Genomic DNA, 16,889 nt, shown 5'->3' with positions numbered 1-16,889 from the left:
TTTCCTTACAGAGGTGGAAGTAATGTGTAGGGCTGACTCCTCACATGCCAGTCTCCTCTCTTCACACCTCCTTCTAGTGGGTGTTGGCCCTTGAAGCCACACTGTTGCCTCATAGCCACTTGGCCACTCAGGGTTGTGCAACAGCCCCCATTAGGCTTGAGCTCTGGAGAGGGGACCCCATAGATAGAATCTTGGCCTTTACCATGATGTCAGATTTGGGTGGCCATGGCAAGAGTACCAAGCAACCTCATCTGTACTGTAGAAATCCAGCGGAAGCAAATTTAAGAGTTGGAAGCCTTCAGTTCTGTGAGCTGTTGGGGAAGGCAGAAATAACTGTTCTTTAAGCGTTTATTGTGTGTGGACCAAGCCCCCTTCCTGCCTACCGCATTCTCCCCTTGGCTTTCCATACAGATATTCTCTCCATTTGGCACACGGGGAGCTGGGGCTCAGAGAGGCTGAGTAGCTAACTCAGAGTCACACAGCAGGTGACACACGAGCCCTGGGGCTCATGGTCATGATGGCAGGTCTAACCTTCCCCCACCATCCTGGCATGCTGTCCTAGATGGGGGCAGTGGGAGTGGAATTTTTTACATGGGTGTTGGGGGTCCTAGATAGGGGAAGTGGGGGTGGAATTTCTACATGGGTGTTGGGGGGGTGGGGGGGGTGAAGGTGGTACTAGGATTGCGGCTTTGGGTTCAGGCAGGCTGTGGGGGCAGATTAGGACTGAAAAGTGGATCCCAATGTTTTTTGGTGCTGGGCTGAGGTTCTTGGCAGCCAGCGGAGTAGGACTGAAGACTGCAACTCTTAGGGATTTGGTTGAAAGTTCTGGGGCCTACAGGTCTGTGGGCTGACCAGAGAGCTGGGCCAAATGTAGAGGCTGGGAGCCTCTGCACCTGTTCTTAGGGTACCCAGTTCTTAGTGCTTGGGTCTGAGGGCCTAAGTCTCTAACCCTCCACTGGGGGGCCCAATTCTGTGGGCCCAGCTTTTAGGTTCTGGGCCTGAGGAGCCCTTCTTCCAGGCCCCTGAAAACCTGAATCCGAGCGATTTTTTTTTTTTTTTTTTTTTTTAAGAAAGTCTGAGGTTTAGAGTTCATGCTGAGGGTCCATTCTGAAGTTAGTTTTTCTGAGTCTTGGTGTCCAGGCCTGGGGGTGGGAGCTCGGGGGAGAGGCTCAGTTCTAAGGGTCTCAAGGTCTTCCCGTCCCAGAGCGTAAACGCCCAACTCTGATAGGCTTGGTTTCAGAAAGCTCAGGGTCAGAAGGTTGAAGGTTCTAGGAATCCCGGGCTCAGGTGGCGGCATCCCGGGATTCCTGGTGCTGATGGCTTAGCGTGGAGTGTTCCCGGAGTCGAAGCCCAGCGCCAAGAGTACCGGATCTGCCGCACGGCCGTGAGGAGCTGGGAGGCTCGAGCCCAAGGCAACGACACTGTGCCGCTGGCAGCAGCCGTTCTGCACGAGGTGGGCAAAGTCCAGTCGGGCGGCCGGTGGCGGCGGTTCGGCGCTAGGACCGCGCGGGCAGCGGCGGCGGCCCGTGTTGACAGCGGCGGCGGCAGCGGCGGCGCTAGGACCCTGCGGGCCGGCGGGCGGCGGCGGCGGCGGCGGCGCGTGGGGCGGCGCGTGTTGACAGCGGCGGCGGCGGCGGTGCAGCGGCGCGGGCGGCGGGAGTCGGCGCCTCCGGTTCCTGCCCCGCGTCCCGAGGCGCCGGCGGCCGGGCGTCCCGGAATGGCCTTCATGGAGAAGCCACCGGCCGGCAAGGTGCTGCTGGACGACACGGTGCCGCTGACAGCAGCCATCGAGGCGAGCCAGAGCCTGCAGTCCCACACGGTGCGTCGCCGGGCGGGCGGCCCGCGGCCGGGGAGGGTTGCGGGCGGCCGGGCGCGGGCCGGGCGGGGAGCCGGGCAGGGGATGGGCGGCCCTGGCCGCGGAGGCTGTGGCGTGGCCGTGGGTCCGGGTCGGGGTCCGCGGGCCCGGGAGGACGCTGAGGCCCTGAGGGGTTCGGCGGTGGCCTGGAGGGGAGAGTCCAAGTTGGATTCCCGGGCCCACCTTGCACTAGTGCCGAGGTGGGGAGTGGTTCCTCAGGACCCTCCCGCCCACTTCTACCCGGCGCCAGCCTTCTCCGGGGGCCTCTGGCGTGTCCCCGCCTGCTGTCGGGGGGTCTCCGTGGAGGGGTGAGGGTGTGCGGGCCGGGTTGAAGGAGGGACTTGAGAGGCTACTTGTTGGGACGGCGGAGCGAGAATGGCAGGGCCGGGCCAGCTGCGTGGCCAGGGGTCGTGCGGTGGCAGGTGTACCAGCGAGCCCCTTCCCGCCTCCCACCGGCTCCGCCGTGTGCGCAGCGGTGGCTGTCGCTGGCGGTTGAAATCCCCCGGAGTGGCATCCTCGTAGTAAATACAGGCGGAGTTCCTTTCGGGGACACGGACCGCGTTTTATGGGGCTTTTAACACCGTGGTGGTTTTCATCTGCCTCTGCCTCTCTTTTTCTGTCCTTCTTATTCTTTTTTTCTGAGAGGCGCACACACTACACTATACATTATAATTTACAAGCAATAAACCCCCCGGGGAACCAGCAGAAACCTTGGCGCTGGCAGCCAGGGGGCACTTTGGGGAAGTGATGAATGGGAGCGAGAGGATTCCTCGCATTGTGGCGCTGGGGCAGGCTCAGAGGCTGTTTGTTTACCGTGGCCGTGTGTTTGGGGGTTCATCATCTGGCGACGGAGCGCCCACAATAGCCTTCTGTTTCTCTTTTTGTTCAGGCTCCTCTGGTGTTCAAAGAGACCTTTTATTCTCTCGTATTAAAGTGGGGCTTTTTTGAACCCCAGTTTCCTCTTCCGACAGCCGTGCTTTGTAGGGCTTGGCTTGTTTCAAGTGTTCATTTCCAGTGCGGAAAACGATTACCTCTTCTAAAAAAAAAAATGCCTTTTATTTCCCTGTGTCTATCTTTAGTCCTACTCTGTAGACGTGTGAGAGTACCTACAGGACAGAATCTGTTCAACTTGTAGTTAGCGTGGAATGGCATGTTGGGTAAGGGTTAAATTGAGGGCACAGAATCATTCTGCTCTTAGATTTTTTTACTTTACTCTTGGCAAGTAAATCTTAAAACTTTCAGGGAACACAGCTGAGTCTTTTAGGTTTATTTTGTACTGAAAGCAAGGAGATAGATGCTCATAAATGCTCATAGGCCACTTCCTCCAGGAAGTATTCCTGGGTAGCCACTGCCCCAGGCCATGTGCTTACTCCCCCCTCCCCCACCTTAACCTTGATAAATTTATTTTGTAATTCTATTGAATATTTATTTACTTGAAATAATAAATCCTCTATTGAAGAGTTATTTATTTGAAATGCAAAGTGACACAGTACAGGGAAAGAGATCTGTTCACTGGTTCACTCCCCAAATGCCCGCAACAGCTTGGGCTGGTCCGGGCTGAGGCCAGGAGCCAGGAACTCCTTCTGGATCTCTCACATGGGTGGCAGGGACCCTTCATTTGCTGCCTCCCACGCACCTTAGCAGGAACCCAGATCAGAAGCAGAGCCTACCAGGACTCGGACCGGCTCCAGTATGGGCTGCCAACATCACAAGCTGCAGCCCACTGTGCCACGTGCCTGCCGCTGTAATTACTTCTTCTCTTCCTGCCACCAGGCTGTGAAAGGAGGGGTGCTTCTTGTTCATTTTGGGGTCCCAGTCCTTGGTATCCTGATAGGATTTCATGTTTGTTTATTGAATAAATCAATGGGCTACAACCTTGCTTGGCCTCGTTTTGTGTAAAATGGCAATTGTGAGTTTTGGAGCAACACAGCATCTGGGGTGCTAGCTTAGGGGTCAGAGCTTCAGCAAGGAGGTGAAAAATCTCACAGGGTACCATTTTTATTTCTGAGCTACTCTTTCAGAAATGAAATAGTCTGGGGGTAGAAAATGGCAGATCTTATAATGATGACTGAACACAAAAGACGATGACTCACAGGAGACCCATAGATGCAGATGTGGAGGAATAAAAAAAATGTAGCATTGTCTTGCATAATATTTTGACTGTTCTGTGTTCTTGTCATTTTAGCTATAAAGTTTGAGAAATATTGCATCAGCTCCGCATTTCATTGAGGAAATCATAGGCTGATGTGGACTTTTGGCCTCTTAGTGTCATATGAGTAAGTCCTTTTAAAACTAGAGCTGTTGGAAATTATCTTGGAAAGTAGTTGTCAAGAGTGGCACGTTGAAGAGCAAGGCTCTGCTCTCTGGGGGGGAGCCTGAAGATGGATTTCCAGCTCGTGATCTGAAGGGAGCCTCGTCCCAAAGGTCAAGGGTCCCAAAGGTCAGGGGTGTTCCTCCCTGGGAAGCCCTCACTGCCCCAGGAGTTCCTCCTGGACTGTGGAAAGACAAACGGAGGGAATGTGCTTACACAGGAGCAGATAGCCTTTGAGCCGGCAAAGGTGAGACCTTACACAGACCTGGGCTGACACTCGCTAGTCATGTGACATTGGCTGGGCAAGTCATTCATTCTCTTTTTAATGTTCAGTTTTGCGAGCTGTAAATGGAGGTAATAAATGCCAGCCCGGCCTGCCTTCCACGGTTGTTGGGAAGATCAGCCGAATTCATCTTTCTGAAGTGTTTGTCAAGTGCATTCCTTTTTGTCTCTTCACCCCCTGACAGTCCACGTCACACCGTGAAGGTGTGTTATTGAAGTAAACCCGTTTCCGTGCAGGGTACCTGTCATTTATTGGGATGGTTTAGCCTCGGGAAGCAGAGTGTGTAGTTGAACATTTGCGGTTCCATCTGATTTTGGATCTGTGAGCTTGGGAGGGGAAAAATCTGCAGACTGGAAGATGCAGACGCCAGAAGGCAGAGGAGGACACAAGTCACCACCGGAAAGGGACGTAGTGTTTGGAGAAGCAGCTGGCAGAAAGGACGCGTGTTGGGCCGTGATTCAGTGTGTGACTGTGGTTTGAATGATTTTATTTTCATTTTTACGGAGCACAATGAATTTAGCCTCAGGAAACAGACCAGGCCTCTATTGCAAGGAGATGAAGCTTCCACAAAACCAGAGAAGCCAGTACTTAGGGATGTGATACTCTCAGCAGGAGGTGAGAAGAAGGGGAAAGATTCCCCAAACAAAGGGGGCTTTGGCAAAAAGTCACACGGGGAGTTTGGGAGGACATAGAGAAGGCAAGAGAAGCAGAAGTTCTTGGCTACACGAAAGGGAAAACTTACCAGACCTAAAACTGCATACCTCGCTGAAAGTGAACTTTTGGAGAGGGTGATCCAGGGTGCACATCTGAGTTTTGCGGGTGGGTACTCCATGGTGTGCTAGCTGGGGTTTCATCTCAGCTCTCTCCTCTCCCAGTGGGCGTCTGTGAGGACCCTGTGGATCAGGGCCCGTTTACCCTGCCATTGGTGCATTTTGTTCTTGAGAAACAAAAGATAATTTCAGTGATATTTGAGTCATAACAACATTTTTTTAAAAATCTGTGGAACAGATATCACACATTAAATTCTTTACTGAAAATGGATCTCTCCTTGAACTTGGGATTTTTTGAAACTGCATTCCTGCATGGTTTGTTTACTCAACAACACTCATTTGTTCAACAAGAATATCTTGAGTGCGTGCTGTGTGGAGGCATGCACTGGCGATAGGACGCAGAACCAGACAGCTCCTGTTTTCATGGGGTTTTTGTTCTCTGGGATTCTGAGGTCTTGGGTTTTCCAGTACGTATGCAAGTCACCCACGGCCTTTACCCACATACGTGAGACCTGTCACAGAGGTGGGCCTGGAGTTCCTTTTCTGGCTTGGCTGATTGTCAGTGGCCTCCTTTTTTTCTGATTGTCTTTTAAACTTTGTTCCTGAATCACCAGAATACCTATTCAGCTGTGGTGCCAGTAGAGGTGACATCATTGCCTTCAGAGGCGGAACTTTTTTTTTTTTTTAGTTTCATCATCTTCTTTCACTTGTTTCTTTTTCATTAAGTCCTTTTTTTTCCCCAAATAAACCTTTTACTTAAGGAATATAAACTTCACACATTTCATAAGTACAATTTTAGGAATATAGTGATTCTTCCCACCATACCCGCGCTCCCACTCCTCCTCCTCTTCCCTCTCCCAATCCCAGTCCCAATCTCCACTAAGATCCATTTTTAATTAACTTTAAACACAGAAGACCAACTCTATACTTAAAAGTTCAACAGTTTGCACACACCCACACCCACATGCACACACACACTCACACACACACCCCTGCAGAACATTTTTTTTTTTTTAACTTAACTATTTGAGAGGCAGACACAGGGAGACAGAGTTCCTCAGTGGTTCACTCTCCAAATACACACGACTTTCCAGCTTGGGCTGGGACAAAGTTGGGAGCCAGGAACTCAATTCAGGTCTCCCATGGGGGTGGCAGGAATCCTGTAGCCATCGCCTCTTCCTCCCAGTTTGCAGTGGCGGGAAGCTGCAGTCAGGAGCCAGGGCTGGAAATTCAACCCAGGCACCCTGTTCTGGGAGACAGGCATATTAACTGCTAGGCCAAACACTTGCTCCTCTCCTCAGACTTGAATTTTTTTTTAAAGTGTTTTTTTTTTTTTTTTTTTTTTTTGAAAGGCAGAGCAACAGAGACAGAGATTTTCCATCCATTGGTTCACTCCCCAAATGGCTACAGCAGCCAAGGCTTGGCCAAGCCCAAGCCAGGGCCCAGGAACTCTATCCTGGTGTCCCACATGGGTGGCAGGGGTCTAAGTGCCTGGGCCATGTTCCACTGCTTTCCCAAGTGCATTAGCAGAGTGCTGGATCAGAAGCAGAGTTAGCAATATAGGACGCCAGTGTTGTGTGTGGCAGCTTAACCCACTGTGCCACCAACACCAGCCCCCAGACTTGACATTTTAAGTAATCTAGTACTTGATACCAGAATCTATATCTCTTTTGGGATGCTATTTGGAAGTTTCTGTAGAATTCCAAGTTTTATTGAATACTTTAAAAATTTCTGTGAAGATGTTTGCAGAGACAAAGGGAGTCTCTGATGGTTAACTTGGCAGCATTTGCACATATTGTAAGGTATTAACAGCGATTATTTCTGGGACTCTAATCACTTGTCTTGTACTTGAGTATGTGTTTTTCTCCACTTGTCCTAGAAACCTGTGATGAATGCAATCAGGAAAGTCTGAGTTGGAAGCTTTTAGAGACCCGTAATTAGCTCATTAGAGACTCTAAGTGATCTCTTTCTTTTGAAGAAAACTTTCTGCAGCCTAATTCAGGGGCTGCTGATACTCAGTCACCCTATAGCACCTGTTTTGAGCATTATCCCATGGGGAAGTTTGTCGTAGCAGGCATGCAGATAAGAACCTAGCTATAGTTACTAGGAGGAAATGTCGGATTGAAATTTATTTCATGTGAGAAGGGTCCAAAGATAGTTACATCCAGAACTAGCCACCCCATAGTCTCAGCTCCTCGATGGATTGCCGTCTCAAGACAGAGCATATTGATCCAAGGTTTAAGTGGGCTCATTTGGAGCAAGGAAAACACATCCTCTGTTGACCTCTGTAGGCAAGAAGTGTTGCCCCTGCAACCTGCTGGAGGTTTGGGGGCAGCTTCATTTGGAATGAACGTGCAGTATGTTCCAACATTCTGAGAGAGAGAGAACTGGACCTGAAGGTTGTTTTAGAACTTGTAAAAGCTTAAGTATTTGAGGGATATTAGGGTGAATAATAGACTATTCCCATTGTTTTTTCCCTTAACCTGGAAGTCACTAGTGTCAGTGATTTGCTTTACAAACACCATGTACGTAGTGGGAGAAATTAAAATGTGACTCCTCTTTGGGGGCAGTGGCCGTGGCCCTGGCCCTTCCTTGGCAGTTTGAAACTGTTGAGTCAGGATTGAGGGACAAGCGCCTTATCTTGGGTAAGTACCTGGAACTTCAGGAGGGGAAGTGTGTGTGCACATCGATCATTCAGCCTCCAGCCGACCCCGCTGACAACGGTCTTTGGGAAAGTGGCCATTTCTGGCTGTCGAGTAAGTTACAGAGAATTTCCTTCTGCTTAGGAACAAGAGTACAGTTGAAGGCAAAAGCGGATTCCATTGCCATTGTTGTCTTCAGATCATCGAATAGCTATTTCTAGGTGGCTAAGAGGTCACTCTCCTGTTCATTAATGCAATCGTGTTGGTCTGCAGACCCCATCGCAGAGTAACAGGAGTTTTCCTGGAAAGCTGTGTTTTGTTGGTTTTGTTTTAGGATACTCCTCTATATAAGTCACCTACCGTACACTTCACCCATTTCACGTATACAGTTCAGTGGCTGTTAGTGTTTTGCAGAGTTGTGTCTCCATCACCACAGTCAATTTTAGAACCTTTTCATTACCCCAGAAAGCAGCTCGGTGTTGCTGAGCCGTGACCCTGGAACGTTTTCTAGCACTAGTTAGGAGTATATCGTAACTCAGAGTGTATTCTAAGCACACAGTCTTCAGCTCTTAGGGCCAACTCCTTTCACAGTCCCCATTGACTCCTGTACACGTGTCTGTAACACCCCTGAGAGCCTCCTCGTAGGCTGTGCATCACTCTCTGGGAGCATTTTCAGATGATCACCTTGGAGAAGGACTTACTTGAATTGGTGAGACTTCTCTGCACTACCACGTCCCCCCTACTTTCAGAAAACCGTCTGTTTAGAAACAACAGATGGATATGTCTTGTAGGTGTGAAAATGTCACTTTAGGTTGCAGCTTCCATAGTGCATTTAGGTTCATGCAAACCAGTGACTTAGAGTGGCGCAGGGGAAGGGCAAAGGGCCGTCTGTGCGCCAGCGAGCAGAGTGCCTGCCCCAGCTCTGCTTCCGCCTGCTTGACACGGCACTCCTCTTTGTAATACTTAAACCAAGGCTGCCCACACTGCTCTGACATGGCTTACCGAAGCAGGCTAGTTCTCATTAACTCAGCTGAAGCTATTCTGGTGGTAGGGGCAGTCCTGGATCTAAAAATGTCTGAGAACCACCTGTGGAGGTGGAAAGGGAAAGTGGTCTTGTTCATTCAGCGCCTTCTTTGAGGCTGCCCTACCTCAGGAGACAGGTGACTCCCGGGTGGGGCCAGTACTCTTCGCATCTTAGCCCTACATACCCCCATTCCCAATGCCATTGCAGAAGCAGAGGGAAATGAAACTGGAAGGGAGCCTGCTCATCCCAGACCTCCAGTGTCCGGCCAAGCGTCTAGATGGCCAGCACGATGGCTGGGGCCCAGCAGTACCTGTGGAATGGCTGGGCCATAACTGGCCGTGCTTGGGCTTCCCTGCACTTGTTTACCCTGAAGATGCTCCTGGAGCCCCAGCTCTCTGATGGGAGCTGTGGTTGGCTCTAGGGAGGCAGCAGGGTGCACTCCCTGCTCTGGGCACACAGGGTGCACCTGTGCCCCTTCCCACTCCTTCACGCCGGGGGCACGGGTCGCTGGTTCTGCCTCTTCGCAGGTCTTTCTCTTTGACTCTTTGAGGTTTGTTTCTTTTACTCCAAAAGCAGCTTTCTTGTCTACATGTTGCTGTTTTGGTTCCGCTGCAAACTAGAATGTTTCCTGACATTTGGTAAGCATTTGTTGAATCATTGTATTTTTTGGAATGCACAGAGTAATTGGAGGCACAGGAAACCCTTCCTGTGCCCTGCTCTGTTTCCCATCTTACCTGCCAAGCTGGATGTGATTTCTCTTCCTCCCTCTGAAATTCCCACAGAGTAGATCTGTCCCCGAAGCACAAACGTTTTACATACATGCTATTTCTTACTACCCTACTTTCTATTTTTACTCGCCTCCCCCGCCTGTGCGCAGAGATGAAACTGAATAACTGAGGAGAGAGACAGTGCTGTAATGATTGTCGACAGGTTGCTTACTCTGTCCAGCCTCCGTTTCTCCATCTGTAAAGTGGGGGCGCTCAGAGTATGTTAGGGCTGCTGCGAGGATTAACTTAGCTCCCACACACGGTGTGTTCAGAGCAGAGTCCCTACACAAGTGCCAGCTGCCGGGCTCTTGGTTACTGCCTTTGCCTATGTCAGAGCACTAGTGCCTGCCCGGGACTTTTTTTTGGCACTCAAGTTTGTTGAATGGAAAAAGGAGAATTACTTATTTAAGAGTTGCTCTCATTGTCAGCCATGGCTGCTTTGCTAATAAATGGCCAAAAAAGGTCAATAGCCTCTCAAAGAGCACCATTTTCCACTGTTTTTTCCCTTTCACCTCTGGAGGAACATATTTTGAAAGCCAGGCCCGGAGAGCTCAGCCCAGGGTCTCTACCCCATCCGCCCAGGAGCAGAGCTGGTTGTTGGTGGTCAAAGGTGGCAGTGGAGGCCAGTGGGAAGGCTGCGGGCCCAGCCTGTGACCCAGCCCTTTAGCCGCAAGGCTGGGCTAGCCACTAGCAAATGGCCACTTCAGTTCTTCCTCTCCTTGCTCAACTTGGGGGAGTTCCAACATAGGTGCACACACATTTGACCCCTGGAACATTAATAGGCTATTCTAAAGAGTCTTCTAGGTGCCAGGCAGTGTGCTGGGTGCTAACATAAAGAGATGAGTGAAGCAAGGAGCTGCTACCCTGGTGGAAGTAGCAGAGGCATAAACCAAACGTACAGTCAGGTGTCGAGAGCGCCCGTCGGCCTGGGAGAGTGTGGGCAGCTGTGAGAGTCTGGTCTCTCCTGGGGCTTAGGCACTAGGAGAGGCTCAGCAAGGAGCCAACATTTCAGAGCTAATGCCCTAAATAAGCACTCCCCAGCCCCAGCCATTTATAACTGGCACGTGGTGATATTGAGTGGTTAAAAACCTCCTCTGGAAGTGACTTTAGATTAAAAATAATGTGCTCAGATCAGCGTATTATGAAAAATTATATGAATCCTTGGGATCTGAATTATATTGGATATTTAAATATTAGAGTTGAAAATGTGATGAGACGAAAAGGATTTAAAGCACTGAGAGGGAGCATCTTCATGCAGTTTGTAGAATCTTTACAATGTTCTCACCTGTTTGACTTTTTAAAATCTGTTTATTTTTATTTATTTGAAAGGGAGACAGAGAAAGAGATCTTCCATCCACTGTTTCATTCTCCCAGATGCCTGTAACAGCTTGGGCTGGGCCAGGCACAGCCAGCAGCCTGGAGCTCCCATGTGAGTGGCAGGGACCCACGGTGTGCATCAGCTGGGATGTGGAATCAGAAGCAAAGCCAGAACTTGAACCCAGGCACTTTTTTTTTTTATAGATGTATTTTATTTATTTGAAAGAGTTAGAGAGGGAGAGCGAGAGCGAGAGGTTCTCCATCTGCTGGTTCACTCCCCAAATGACTGCAAAGGCCAGAGCTGCACCTATCTGAAGCCAGGAGCCAGGAGCTTTCTCCAGGTCTCCCACACGGGCACAGGGGCCCAAGGACTAGGGCCATCCTCCACTGCTTTCCCAGGCCATAGCAGGGAGCTGGATCAGAAGTGGAGCACCCAGGACTCGAACTGGTGCCCATGTGGGATGCCAGTGCTGCAGGCCTGCAGCTTTAACCCACTGCACCACAACGCCAGCCCTGAACCCAGGCACTGTGATATGGAGTACAGGCATCCCAAGGAGCATCTTCACTGGTGAGCCAAACTCTGCCCCTCACTCTTCACTTACTTTTGGCATTGGGATTCCGTGAGCCTGTAGTTAGCTAGTGGTTCATTGTGGGTATAAATGAAACCATGTATAACTAAGAACAAAATCAATTAAAACACCATGTAGTGATCAAAACTAATACAGCAGCCGGCGCCACGGCTCACTTGGCTAATCCTCCGCCTGCGGGGCTGGCACCCCGGGTTCTAGTCCCAGGTGGGGCACTGGATTCTGTCCCGGTTGCTCCTCTTCCAGTCCTGCTCTCTGCTGTGGCCCGGGCCCGGGAAGGCAGTGGAGGATGGCCCAGGTGCTTGGGCCCTGCACCGCATGGGAGACTAGGAGAAGCACCTGGCTCCTGGCTTCAGATCGACGCACCGGCCGCAGTGGCCATTTGTGGGGTGAACCAACGGAAGGAAGACCTTTGTCTCTGTCTAACTCTGCCTGTCCAAAAAAAAAAAAAAAAACAAACAAAAAAAAACAAACTAATACAGCAACTGAGTTAGGAATACACCTGTGATATCCAGACCCTCACTCATGCTTCCCCCAAGCACTTTTGGAGGCTCCTGCTCTATTCTGAGTTAAAAGTAGAAAATGTTGAAATTGTCATTTTATTGGCAGAGTTTTTTAAAAAGTAGAAATAGACACAGAAGCCTTTATTTGCTTTTAACAAATCTGAAATCCCTTTGAAACCTCTGGTCATTCAAATTTTTTTTTTTTTTTTTTTAGATTTATTTATTTATTTGAAAGTTACAGAGAGGCAGAGGCAGAGAGAGAGAGAGAAAGTCTTCCACCTGCTATTAATTCCCCAAATGGCTGGAGTGGCTAGAGCTGGGCCCATCTGCAACCAGAAGCCTGGAGCTTCTTCCAGGTGTTCTACATGGGTGTTGGGCCATCTTCCGTTGCCTTCCCAGACGATAGCAGAGAGCTATGGGATGCCAGGACTGCAGGCGTTGACTTTACCCACTACACAGAATCGCTGGGCCTCGTTCATACTTTTCTTTTCTTTTTCTTTTTTTTTTTTTTTTGACAGGCAGAGTGGACAGTGAGAGAGAGAGAGAGACAGAGAGAAAGGTCTTCCTTTGCCGTTGGTTCACCCTCCAATGGCCGCCGCTGCCGGCGAGCTGCGGCCGGCGCACCGCGCTGATCCGATGGCAGGAGCCAGGAGCCAGGTGCTTTTCCTGGTCTCCCATGGGGTGCAGGGCCCAAGCACCTGGGCCATCCTCCACTGCACTCCCTGGCCACAGCAGAGGGCTGGCCTGGAAGAGGGGCAACCGGGACAGAATCCGGTGCCCCGACCGGGACTAGAACCCGGTGTGCCGGCGCCGCTAGGCGGAGGATTAGCCTAGTGAGCCGCGGCGCCGGCCTCGTTCATACTTTTCTAAACTGTGCCTAACTCATCACAAGGACCCCAGTTTTAAAAACCAAAGCACAGGCCGGCGCCCAATAGGCTAATCCTCCGCCTGCGGTGCCGGCACACCGGGTTCTAGTTCTGGTCGGGGTGCTGGATTCTGTCCTGGTTGCCCCTCTTCCAGGCCAGCTCTCTGCTGTGGCCCGGGAGTGCAGTGGAGGATGGCCCAGGTCCTTGGGCCCTGCACCCGCATGGGAGACCAGGAGAAGCACCTGGCTCCTGGCTTTGGATCAGCATGGTGCGCCAGCTGTGGCAGCCATTGGAGGGTGAACCAATGGCAAAGGAAGCCTTTTTCTCTGTCTCTCTCACTGTCCACCCTGCCTGTCAAAAAATAAAAAAATAAAAATTAAAATTAAAAAAAAAAACCAAAAAGCACAATTGCCTATGTTCTCTGAGGCTAAGATTGTGTTTGCAGGCTCAGAAGTTTATTGGTTCACTCAGCAGACACTACTGTGAGTATGCCCAGGTCCCTGGCATGTTCCAGGCACTAGGAGTGCAGGTCTAAGCAAGATAGACTTGGTCCCTGCCTTCGTTTGTTTCTTCGTTCCCAAAGGTTTTATTTCAGGACAGTCTGATGCGGAGTACCAAATGCAAAAAGAAGAGTAGAACCAGTTGTGTTGTGTCTTGGAGGCCAGGCTAAAGGATCTGCTCAGCAGTGAGGAGACTTGAGTAGATGCAGGGCACAGGAAAGTGGGGTGGTTTTTTAAAAAGATATATTTATTGGTTTATTTGAAAGGCAAAGTGTCAGAGAGAGAAGAGATAGAGAAATAGATTGTCTGTCTACTGGTTCACTCTTCAAATGGCTGTAATAGCCTGGGGCCAGGCCAGGCCAAAACCAGGAGCCAGGAACTCCATCCAGGTCTCCCAAGTGGGGAGCAGAGACCCAAGTACTTGGGCCATCATCTAATGCTTTCCAGGCGCATTAGCAGGAAGCTGAGTTGGAAGCAGAGCAGCTGGGACTCAAACTGGCACTCCAGTATGGGATGCCAGCATCACAGGTGCCAGCTTCACCCACTGTGCCACAGTGCTAACCCCAAGAGTGGGGTTTTAGGGAGCTTAATTGCTGCCTGTGGAGTGGAGTGTGGAGGGTAGAGGACGGGGAGAGGAGAGGGCGATACTGGGCAATGGCATTAGAAAGGCTGCATCTCAAGTCTATGGGTGGGAGGAACACAACAGGGGAAAAGTCCGCCAGGCAGCGATCATGAAGGATGCAGGCAGCAGAGAGGACCAGAGAAATGGTGCGAGGTAAACGAGTAGCAGGCCTCCTACGGAAGCTGGGGAGTCTAAGTTTGGCTTTGGACATTTCCAGAGTACTGAGAAGAGTGGTACTTGCCATCACAGCTAACGTCATCAGAGCACCTAGCATGTGTGAAGCCCTGTGCTAAGTACCGTATATAATAATGATTGAATTCTCATTCTTGGCTTTGGCAGCTTTCTTAGAGTATAATTTATAGACAGTAATCACTTTTAAGAATACCGGTTGATAAATTATCCACACGCCCAGTGTGTAACACTTTGATCACTCCAAGTATTTCCTTGGTGCCCCTTGCAGTCAGTACCCTCCCCCTAGACCCAGGCAACCGCTGATGTGTTTCCTGTGAAAAACTTCTCGTCTTTTCTAGAATGTTGTCTATAAATGGAATCTTAGAGGATGCCATCTTTTGTGTCTGCCTTCTTTGACTTAGCAGAAAGCTGTGAGGTTCTCCCATTGCAGGTTCCTTTTCTTTGCTGAGTAGTGTTCTGCTGGAGGGTGCACCAGCTGGGAGCTGTTTGGGTTGTTTGCAGTTTGGGGCTGTTATGAACACAGCTGCCACCAACATTTGGGCGAAGTCTTTGTGTCGACACAATATTTCCATTTCTCCAGAGTAAATGCCTAGGAATGGAATTGTTGGGTGATGTGCTAAATGTGTATTTAACTTTATAAGAAATTGCCAAAATATTCTGGATTTTTATTTGGTCCTCATCATTCTAGTTCTGTTTGTTATTATCCTCATTCTGCAGCTGAAGATAATGAGATACAGAGAAAGAAAGTCACTTGCTCCAGGCCGAAGGGCCTGGAGTGGCAGAGTGAAGGTTTGTGTGATGCCTGTGAGCTTTGAGTGACAGCTGTGTGAGTTGAGAGCCCTCCCCAAGCTGATCTGTTACCAGGGCCCTCAGGAGTGGACCTGTTTGATGGCTGCACTAAGCATAGGGCTTGAGGAGGATGAGGTTAGAGGTCTTAACCTCCATGCACAGAACCAGACAATGATTTGGGTCATTTTCTCCATTCTTTATGCCGACTGCCTAAGAATAGTTAATTCATTATACATAGTGGAGGCCTTAGGGCAACACTCTCCGATGGAGATACAATGTAAATCATGTGTGTAATTTTTCATTTCCTAGTAGCCTCATTCAGAAAGTAAAAAGAAACAGGATAGTTTTTTTGTTTTGTTTTGTTTTGTTTTAAGATTTATTTTATATTTGAAAGAGTTACAGAAAGAGGTAGAGACAGAGAGAGAGGTCTTCTGTCCTCTGGTTCACTCCTCAGATGGCCACAACGCCTGGAGCTGTGCCGATCTGAAGCCAGGAGCCAGGAGCCTCTTCCAAGTTTCCCACGTGGGTGCAGGGACCCAAGGACTTGGGCCATCTTCTACTGCTATCCCAGGCCATAGCAGAGAGCTGGATTGGAAGAGGAGCAGCCGGGACTAGAACCGGTGCCCATATGAGATGCTGGTGCTTCAGGCCAGGGCTTTAACCTGCTGCACCACAGTGCTGGTCCCAGGATAAATTATTTTAAATAATGTATTCTACTTAACCCAGTATATCCAAAATATTATCATTTCAACATGTAATCCATAAAAATTATCAATGTATCTTATATTCCTTTTGTCATACACCTTTTTTTGGTGAATTTTTGTGTTTTAAATATTTATTTATTTATTTGAAAGAGTTAGAAAGAGGAAGAGAGAGAAAGATCTTCTATCTGCTGGTTCACTCCCCAGATGGCTGCAACAGCCAGGGCTGTGCCAGGCTGAAGCCAGTGAGCCAGAAGCTTCTTCCAGGTCTACCATGTGGCTGGCAGGAGCCCAAGCACTTGGGCCATCTTCACCTGCTTTTCCTAGGCTATTAGTAGGAAGCTAGATTGGCATTGGAGCTGCTGGGACATGAACTGGTACCCATATAGGATGCTGGCATTGCAGGCAGTGGCTTAACCTGCTACATCACAATGCCAGCTCTTGTCATATACTTTTTGATATCTGTTGTGTATTTTACAATTATAACACATCTCAATTTAGACTAGCTACATTTCAGGAGTTCAGTAGCTACTTATTACTTGTGGCTTCTATAGTGGACAATGCAGATAGAGACAAAAAACAATAATACCCAAATGTATTGTTAGGGAAAGAAACCCATGTTGTATTTAATGGAAAAACGCATACTGTGTAGTATTTTTGCTTTCATGAATGTCAGTTTATGCCTATAGTCTCTAACCATACTCATTGCCCAGTACTGTAGCTACTAGATCACTTTGAATTAATAAAATTAAAAATTCAGTCCTTTACTCTAACTACACTTCATGAGCTCAGTAGTTCCATGTGCATTGTGGCTGCCATATTGGATGTCAGACCTAGCTCACCGCTCCCTTCCAGGTGCAGAGTGTTTGAGGAAGATTGAGCAAGAAGGTAGGGCCTGTTAGCCCTGTGGCCAGCAGGTTTCAGTGACCAGAGAGTCCTAGAATCTCTCTGGTTCTCTGGAAGGAAGCCCATTGGGGAGTTTAATAGGATCACAGTGTGGAAACAAAGCAGCGTTCACCAGGGACGCTGTTCCTGTTTATAAAGCTGAAATTAACTGTCATTCAAATTGCTGAGTACCCCATAAACCTGATATCTACTCTAGGCATGTTCTTACAAAAATGTTGCTTTTTGCTGCTTCTGAATCTGCCTAATGTTTGTGG

At 49.4% G+C, this 16,889-nt stretch overlaps 1 protein-coding gene across 10 annotated transcripts in view; it reads left to right on the top strand.

The window, feature by feature from the left end:
* Positions 1 to 1,588: 1,588 nt before the first annotated feature.
* PXK (PX domain containing serine/threonine kinase like) overlaps positions 1,589 to 16,889 on the top strand; it is a 94,942-nt gene continuing 79,641 nt past the window's right edge. For 7 of the 10 annotated variants that reach the window (XM_008260843.5, XM_002713274.6, XM_008260844.4 and 4 more), the window contains exon 1: positions 1,590 to 1,819. In XM_008260843.5, coding sequence (XP_008259065.3) covers positions 1,718 to 1,819 — 102 coding nt within the window. In that variant the 5' untranslated portion in view covers positions 1,590 to 1,717. Of the gene's footprint in view, positions 1,820 to 9,429; positions 9,524 to 16,889 lie in introns of those variants that run through there. The other 3 variants (XM_051851521.3, XM_017343903.4, XM_089306021.1) reach the window with 3 other exon arrangements.

This window comes from Oryctolagus cuniculus, chromosome 10 (assembly GCF_051225735.1).
Source record: "Oryctolagus cuniculus isolate XC-2025 breed Fujian yellow rabbit chromosome 10, ASM5122573v1, whole genome shotgun sequence".
Classification (NCBI taxonomy): domain Eukaryota; kingdom Metazoa; phylum Chordata; class Mammalia; order Lagomorpha; family Leporidae; genus Oryctolagus; species Oryctolagus cuniculus.
Note: the sequence above shows the minus strand (reverse complement) of the source record. Positions and strands in the feature narration are given on the sequence as shown.